The sequence below is a fragment of the Capsicum annuum genome, unplaced genomic scaffold (genome assembly GCF_002878395.1).
Source record: "Capsicum annuum cultivar UCD-10X-F1 unplaced genomic scaffold, UCD10Xv1.1 ctg3524, whole genome shotgun sequence".
Taxonomy (NCBI): Eukaryota; Viridiplantae; Streptophyta; class Magnoliopsida; order Solanales; family Solanaceae; genus Capsicum; species Capsicum annuum.
The window spans coordinates 70,751-79,571 of record NW_025842141.1 but is presented as its reverse complement, the minus strand read 5'-3'; the positions used below and the strand labels follow the sequence as shown (position 1 = coordinate 79,571).

At 33.9% G+C, this 8,821-nt stretch overlaps 1 protein-coding gene and 1 long non-coding RNA gene across 5 annotated transcripts in view; one reads left to right on the top strand and one right to left on the bottom strand.

Moving 5' to 3' along the window:
* The first annotated feature begins 3,939 nt into the window (after positions 1–3,939).
* LOC107839150 lies at positions 3,940–7,899 on the top strand. 2 transcript variants are annotated; one of them, XM_016682520.2, is made up of 7 exons: positions 3,940–4,260; positions 5,102–5,436; positions 5,514–5,607; positions 6,163–6,284; positions 6,420–6,566; positions 7,158–7,247; positions 7,482–7,899. In XM_016682520.2, exons 2-7 carry the CDS (start codon positions 5,116–5,118, stop codon positions 7,542–7,544), a joined length of 837 nt encoding a protein of 278 aa, XP_016538006.1. In that variant the 5' UTR covers positions 3,940–4,260; positions 5,102–5,115; the 3' UTR covers positions 7,545–7,899. The 2 variants fall into 2 exon arrangements, with proteins under 2 accessions (XP_016538006.1, XP_016538007.1); XM_016682521.2 differs by having other exon boundaries at positions 4,069–4,260; positions 5,135–5,436.
* A 202-nt stretch (positions 7,900–8,101) lies between these two features.
* The window catches only part of LOC107879728, a 7,283-nt gene continuing 6,563 nt past the window's right edge, over positions 8,102–8,821 (bottom strand). For all 3 annotated transcript variants that reach the window (XR_001677099.2, XR_001677101.2, XR_001677100.2), the window contains exon 4: positions 8,102–8,624. This is a non-coding gene — a long non-coding RNA (uncharacterized LOC107879728). The remainder of the gene's footprint in view (positions 8,625–8,821) is intronic.

Below are 8,821 nucleotides of genomic sequence, written 5' to 3'. Positions count from 1 at the left end.
TTTTTTTCTTTCACTGATTTTTGTCTCTTCCAGTAGGTCTGTGTATGGAATCAAAAAGATGAAAGTGTGTGTGCGTCTAGATCGAGTATGTTGGGAGTTCGAAAAAAGAAAAAGAAAGAGATGAAGATGGTTTTGGACATTGAAAAATTTATTGAAGAAAAAGAAGAAGAAGATGATTTTGGACATTGAATAAGATGGTTTTGGACATTGAAGAATACCTGCACTTTCATTGAAGAATCAATAACTTGATTTTTACCTGCACTTCCATTGAAGAATCAATAACTTGTTTTCTAATCTTGATTTTTGGTGAATTTCAATCCTGCATATTGATTTTGATGTCGGGATGATATTGAATAACAGTTGAAATTTTACGTTGAAAAAAAAAACTTAAAAAGGAAAAAAATTATAAAAATAATAAATTTATTATTTTTTTCGTATTATGCTGATGTGGCGCTGACGTGACAGCGCGTGTAAAACATCACATCGCATGCAAGTGGTATAATGCCTGACAGGGTATAAAAAGTATCACTTTTTTATAGTTTGGATGTGTAATAGGTTACTAATATCATTTAGATGTGACTTTGACTTTTCTTGTATAGTTTGGAGTGAAAACGATGTTTTTTCCTTTTTTAAAACTATAATCCAACTCGGGGCTTTCTTCTTCTCCATTGAACCCAACCCCCTTCTACATACACGGGGGCCACCTATGCTAGTCTCTTTTTTTTTTTTTCCTCATTTTGATAGTATCACATGCTCTTACCTTTCTCGATTACTAATCATTTACCATAATTACGAAAAACAAAAATGAACTTTCACCGAAAAAAATACACATAAAAAGATAGAACTTTGCATAATTTTCTTTTAAAACTTACACTTTTTTTTTCGATGAACACCGCAAATAAATTTAAAAAAAAGGAAGAAAAACTAAATAGTGAGAGAGGCGGAGGGGGTGGGAAAATTAGTTGTTGGGGAGGGTAGACTTGGAGGAGACGAAGTGTTCCTCTTTTCCTTTTTTTTTTTTTCTAATTATTTTTAAAATTAATTTAGGTGTAAATATTTTTATTTTATTTTTTTATAAAAACCATCATTTAAATTTGTTTATATACTTCAACAACATGAAACTCTTTTTTTTTTTTTTTGGTCAAGTCAGTTTTTTGTGCCTAATAAAAATTACTTTTAGATATTTAAAGTGCCCATAGGTACAAGTGTGGGTTGAAATGTTTAACTGAATTTTTCATGCAACTTTAAGGGGTTATAATTCATTTAAGTCAAGAATTAACTTAAATAATTATTAACTCTATTGTTCAAATTAAAATTAATTTTAAATATGAATAAATATAAGTATAAGTTGTATAATATATGTATCTAGTTTATATAGCGAGAGTTGTCGTTATCGCAGTACTAATTTGAAACTTGGTCCAAAATTATATTTTATATTTTTATTGAGAGAAAGATGTGCTTGGACATTTAGGTTGTATTTGTTTTTTTTTTAAGATTTAGATGTCTGAATCTGAATGGACATCTGAATGATTAAGATGTTGTCTCTAGATTTGAAAAATGAATGATTTAGACTGTTTGTTTTTCAATATCTGAATGTGCAAAGATTTTTTATTTATATATATAATAAAATAAAAAATATAATTTAAATAAAAGATTAATTATATATTCAACAAATATGTAATTTAATACAGCAAAATTATTATTTGATTGAGAAAAAACATTTATATTCGTTAGTGATGGTGGAGATGATTTATAATGGTGGTTGCGGTGACAAGATTGATGTTAGTGACTAGTAATGTTGGTGGTGATAGTTGTGATGGTTGATACTGTATTGACTGTTATGATGGTGGTGGTGGTTGTGATGTGATGTTTTTTGATGTTAGTAGTTTGAGATGTTGATTGAAATATGAATGCATGATGGTTGACGATGTGTTGGTGCTAGTTGGAGATGTTGTTTGTTGTGATGATGGAGATGGTTGTTGGTAGAGATAGATTGTAGCGATAATAGTGGTTGGAGTGGTGGTAGAGGTGACGTTACTAGTGACAATGGTGATGGTGACCGAAAAATGTGTGGAGGTTGTGATGTATTAGTGGTGGTGCTAGTTGTCGGTAGAAGAGATTGATCGGTAGTGGTTGATAATGGTGGTGGTGTTGACGGCGGTGATGGCGGTGAATATAATTAGAATAATAAAAGTAATATGTGCGGTAGCAGTTGACAATAGTGGTTGGTGGCGATATTTGTTATCGATGGTGGTTGTGATGGTGGAGGTAGAGGTGGTTGGTGGTGGTTGACAATGGTGATGGTAGCAAAGGAGGTTAGTAATGGTGACTGCTGATTATAAATAGAGTGGTGAATATTATCCAACACCAGAATATCTCTTCAAACCTATTAGGACTTATTTCTAGATCTGAATGATTAAGACCTAGTCAGACCTGTTAAGAGTTAAAACCTTAATAAAAAACAAATGCACTTAATGGTTTGAAGTCTGAACCATTCAGATTCAGACATCTATTAAATACAAACAAATGAGGCCTTAGCTACACTAGAGGTCGCTGTCGAGTCTATTATAAAAATAATACATACATTAGTTTTTTGTGTTATTAGTATCTTATTTTGTACGTCTTTTAGCTTATGTAGTGTACTGAGATGTGTATTACTAATACCTCAAAATTCATGATATTAGTGATGTAATGAATTCTAATGCATGCATTAATATGATTAAAGACACAATTACCTCCTTTCCATCGTATGTGTGGAGGCTTTTTTTTTTTTTTTGTAAAAGAATATTTCTTTTTTTAAAAAAATGTAATGTAAGTTATTTTTAATACACCAAATCAAACATTGCATAAGAAACATCTTAGCATAACTTACGCAAGTATTACTAATGCATCATATTTTGCATTATTCTTTTGTACCTATCAAACGACTCTTGTGTATTTGATAATACAACACGACAACATACCCCGTATATTTTTACAAAGTGGGATATGGGGAGAGTAAAGTGTACGCAGTCCGCACCACTACTTCGGATGAAGTATAGGATTGTTTCTGATAGAGCCCCGACTTAGGACAAATAGTAGTACAACAAGCAAAAAATATAAAAATAAATAACAAAATAAATTAACACACCACTAAATAATACAAAAAACAAGACACCCATAAAGTAATATTATCAACTATCTATTTAATGATACAAAATACTCCCTTATTCACTTATTTCTTTGATAAATATAATCTGCGAGGTAGCTTGCAACAGCTCCACGGGATAGTTGCAATCTCTCACCAACAAGAAGTACCACATAATTTTACCTACTAAGGCAGGACACACAGAAAGAAATCACTTATGGCTCGTTTGGTAGCTATTAAAGAGATAGTTTATCCATACATAATATAATGCTTGAGAGTTAGTTATACGAATAGAGGATAGAAAATATCACATAATATATACCTGCATAATTTTAACTAGCTAACAAACGACTTCAGGATTCTCAACCAATCCACTTCATTGACTACTACCTCACAACATACTTTGATATCGAAACAAATTGTATTTCCTTCACCATTATGTTTTCAACATACACAAAGTATTTCTACTACTATTCTTCTTTTTTTTTTAGTTTCCCAAGGTAAATTCACAGCCGACAGCTGTGAGACTAATCCTCCGTTCCTCTGTCAGCGCACGAAGCGGTAGGAAACTGGCCACAGAGTTTGCTCCATTCACCAGAGGCGAGGATCGAACCCCCGATCTCTTGTTTAAGGGACATGGCGCTGAACCACCATGCCAACTCTAGTGGTTTACTACTATTCATTAATACTTGATAATACTTGTTCAAATATGATCTTATATTCATCTTATTATTTTTAATAGAAAATATTAAAGGAAATTATTTACCATACCTTTTTAATGGTTAGGAAGAATATTTTTAGAAGTATTTATTGTGGATAAAATAGTATTATTCTATTATTATAAAGTACGTCATACGTGTTAAAACCGGGGCAACCCGAATAGCAAAAGGATCGGACCGAATTACCCGAATAATTCAATTTTTATTTCTGCGGGTAATTTGAATGTTTGTTTCAGTGTCAGTCAGCATTCCCAAAATTCAAACCCTAACAAATTGGATCAATCTTTTACCTCAAATCACATACACTAGCAAAAAATTCTTACATTTATAATATCTCCATTCTTTTTTTTTTTTTTTTGGTAATTGGAAGCTGGGAAAAGGAAGAAACTTTCCAATTTCTTGTGTTTTACTCAGGTACCAAAAATTATAATTATACTTTTTTTTTAGTGATTTAGTTTCTGGGTTTTGAAAATCTTGATTCCTTACCACAACAAATGTACTGGGTTGTCCTAAATTTTTCTTCTTTGTTTTTTTTTTTTTTTTAAAAAAAACTTTTTATTCATTTCTTGTGTTTATTATGAGTTTTTGCCATAGGAAGGTAAGCAAAGTCGTGGGTTTTTAATTGTGGATTGGATATATGTGCTTATTGTTTATTGATTTGGGTTGTTTTCTTGTGCTTTTATTTGAATGTGAATTATTATAGAGTAAAATTCAGGTTTTATCTTTAATAATCAAGAAAAGAAAAAAAAAGGAAAAAAAGTCTTTTTGGTATGTTGCTGGTGGGAGGTATCCATGTAATAGTCGAGCTGCACGCAAGCTTGCCCGGACACCAGACACCACTGTTATAAAAAAAAAAAATTGAAAAAATTGTTTGGTCAGTTTCTACCAGTTGTAGAATTTATTTTTGTTTACACTATACAACAATAAAACTTTGCTGATTCATTGGGTGGAAAAAAAGGGAGAACAAGACTGGAAAATGGTAATGAGGTAAGATTGAAGGCCGTTGGTTGTCTTTTAGTAGCTTTAATCATTCAACTTACTTGAACAATAAGAGAAATAAAATGAAACTAATAATTCATCCTAATGTAATCTCTTCATAAGAGATGCATTTTCACATGACAATAAATTCTTTGACATAGAATCAAGTTTGGTGACCTAGCATCATGGAACAATCGTTGTAATGGAAGCTCAACTTTGACATATGTTGAATTTGCTGGCATGTTTGTGTTATGTTTGTTTTCCAACAAATATTCAGGTTGAACTGGAAAAATGTTGATGGGACATGCAGAACGAATTCCAAAACTCGGCTCATCCGAAGAGTTACTTCTTTCTGACCCTGTATCAGGGTCAGATAGTGATGAAGAAGCTGATACTCCTGAGAAGATGCTATATATGGCTTCTTTTAATGAACTTGGAGCAGAAAGTGTTCAGTATGATACTATAATATGGATCTCTATATCATTGCTGCTGGTTTTAGCTTGCGGAATTGGAATTCTTATGTTACTCTATCTGCCCATACGAAGATATGTGCTTAAAAAGGAAATTTCATCACGCAAACTTTATGTTACTTCAGATGAAATAGTTTACAAGGTATGCATACCTTGATCAAGTCATGCTGTCTCAAGACAATGTAGAGCTAATACATCTGCTTTTTGTGCCAATTGTAGGTGTCAAGACCTTCATTCGTACCATTTTGGGACGATGTAAAATTTGAAAAGCATGTTCCTCTTCCTTTAGTGCTAGATATCATTATTGAGCAAGGTATCGATTGCAACTTTTCATATCCCACATCTTTCAGTGAGACTGGAGCAACAACTTCTCAATTGATTGCTTCTGACAAATCTTACATTCTCATGAACATCTACTAGTAATTCATGTAAATTATATATCCCTGTTCAATCGTCACATTTTGGATAAGCAGCTCCTTGTTGCCACATCTTTGAGAAACAACTTAAACTTGTCATTAAGAGTTTCACAAGAGCTGAGTTTCTGTATGTTTATTCTAAGTAATAATCTCCTTTTTATCCAAGAAAAATAAATTTAGCCACGACCAGATGGGTGTTAGGCATACTGTAATGCAACCAATAGGCACTAGCTTGGAAATTCTCTTTCAGTACATAACAGTATATATTACTTTCGCCCATGTGCGTTCTTTTTCACATTCATTATCTTCTTGCTCCATTCATTTCAGCAATAATTTCTCTTTCGTTCTTTCAATTGATTTACTTGATAAAGTATTTTCCTGACTCCTTGTAGTACCTCATGAAGGTCTCTTGTGCCCTATTTCTATTAAAGACTTTACCAATTTAATTGTAGGTTGCTTGCAGTCAATGTTTGGACTACACACATTCAGAGTTGAAAGTATAGCACGTGGAAAAGCTGCACCAGTTGATGAAATACAGGTGCAAGGTGTGCATAATCCTGGAATCCTACGGAAGGTAAAGTGTCTCTTCTGTCCTATGAAATTTCTCCTTATTAGTTTCACTGCTCTCTGTTTTTACTTTTTGTGGGCTCATTGGCAGACCAGAACACCAATGATCCTGAAGTGATAAGTGTCGTTACATTATTTTCAGGTCATTGTAACTGAAGCATCAAAGGTCATACATGTTGGAAGGAGTTGGAGACCTATGGTTCAAGGTGGTGATGGTGAACCCGTTGCTCGTACGGAGGCTTCAACTGGGTCTCCAGCCGTTTTAAGATCACCATCTAAAACTTCAAGGGTAAGAACAACATTCCAACATTTTACCGTAAATCAGATCCCTTAGAAGTAGTCTCTCTATATTCTTTTCATCACCAATAAATATTTCCCACAGGATATTTTGAGATGTTTAGTACCTGGTTGGTTTTGGAAGACCACTTTGTTTTCGCTTACTTAATTCATCAGAAGGAAAAAATTATCTGCCACTGGCTTAACTTCTCGGAAAATCTTAAGACAATTTTTTTCCCTTTGCATGTATGATAATAAAGCATGAAGTTCTATTAGAAGTCCTGATGAGTGATGACTTAAATATACTCCAGAAGGGCATCATGCCCATCGATCAGATTTGATTCTTCATGTTGGGCAATTTTATGTGGAAAACATAATCCCGAAGCATAATTAAGCAGGGTCACCTTATCTCGTTGTTTCATATGATGTCCTGTTTGAATGTACCATTTCATCTGAACCTATTATGAGCAGAGCTCCAGCGTTCTTGCATGTAGTAGCAGAACACAGTTTGATCTTACACTGATGATCCATCATTATTATGGATGGACGACGTAAATCAAATCTCATCAAAATGCTTGTTTTTGCCTCATTTTATTTAAATCAGCTGACGGGCTCCCCACACCATCCTTCACTGGGACACAGGGGTTCTGATTTTCTGCTTCATAAGCTTGAAGAAGTTAATAAATCAGTGAAGGTATTCACCTGTTCTATTTTGCTGATTGTTGCTTTCTAAATATTTGCCATTTATCTCCTTGAATACTGTTTTAAGTTTCCATGATGTTTTGTCAGGCAAATGAATTGGTTATTAGAAACCGTGAACATAATAGCTATGAGTGAAAACTTCATTTCATTCTTAACATATTCTTTGTAATCATGCGATGTTTTTTAAAACTCTTTTGCATAACAAACTTTCCTTTTACATGACCAGAAAATTGAGCTGCTTATTGAGAAGTCCCCAGCCGCCCCAGGAAGCACAGCTAGCGGAGTTTGATATATGCTTGATCTCAACTACATCACCGTGCTTATATGAACCAGAAAAAGTTTGCTTATCGAGAAACTCTCAAGCAACACAGCTATTGGTGGTTGATTTGGACCTCATTGGCTTTTCCTCGTAAGAGCTTATAGGATATATATGCCCCATTGTCTTCCCAACAGTTTTATTCGATGTTTATAGCTAGTGGAACATTTGAAACGTGAGCCTACATCAAAGTTTTTTTGATCATTTCTGTACATTTGCAGAGAGAGACTGAATTAGAGGCCAAAGTTCATCTAGTTTTATTGCCTTCTTTTGTACAGATTCTTAGACCATTATCAAATGAAACCACCCGGAATATCGTATTGAAGTATATAGTAACATATATAGCAAATATATTTAGTATATATTAAAAAATATTACTGGTACAAAATTAATTATTTTGATGTAACTTTGATTACTCTTATCTTGTTTGAAATGTCTTTTTCTATGTAATCATGAGAATTGCTTGTACTTGCTTTTGAATGGTTCTACATGTGTAAACGTGTTAGTATAATATAACTGAGAAAAGCAGAAGTCATAATGCTCTATAATATTGAGTATAAGTAAGTTGAAATCAAACAAACTATGATTATTGATTTAATTATTGGTACATCCAGATTTTTTAATTAACCTACAAAGTTAGGGCAAAAAGAAAAATGAAGCCCCTCATCAGCCTTTTAGCCAACAAGTATCGAACGCCAGGGTAGTAACTATACTCCACACCATTTTAGAGTAGTAAAATTTAGCAAAAGGTTTACATAGATAGCTCTCTCTTTTACAACTCCTTCTGTTTCTTACTTCGATTTAATTGATAAATCCGAATACAGAGCTAAGATACAATGCAGGCCTGAGGTTCAGGATTTTGTAGAGGAAAATAAAATAAAAGCACCGTTGGAGAATATTACAAAGGTACTCACATCTACATTTGAAAAGATAGGTGATATTGATACATCAGTGATTAATGCTTACCAACATAGACATAGATGAATTGGTTTCGGCAATGCCAGTGCTTTCCAATTAGTGCCCCTTGGTTGGTTTCGACAATGCCATCTCACACTATTAAGCAGCAGGTACCAAGAAAAGCCATAAAAATGAGTCGAAACATATGAAGAAAGGAGGGAACAACAACGAAAAACACCTAAACCCCTTCGGCCTGGATCCGAGACCACTCCCCGCCCCTCGACCAGGTCCCCCTCCCCGGCCCGGATCCGGGACGACGCCCGACCTACCCCCCCCCCCCCCCCCCCCCCCCC

What these genes read in the sequence shown, in the direction of transcription:
- LOC107839150 (XM_016682520.2), top strand. Translation starts at nt 5,116, where the DNA reads ATGTTGATGGGACATGCAGAACGAATTCCAAAACTCGGCTCATCCGAA. An exon ending in CAGATGAAATAGTTTACAAG is followed by an intron (nt 5,437 to 5,513) that starts GTATGCATACCT and finishes TGCCAATTGTAG; the next exon opens with GTGTCAAGACCTTCATTCGT. An exon ending in ATCCTGGAATCCTACGGAAG is followed by an intron (nt 6,285 to 6,419) that starts GTAAAGTGTCTC and finishes CATTATTTTCAG; the next exon opens with GTCATTGTAACTGAAGCATC.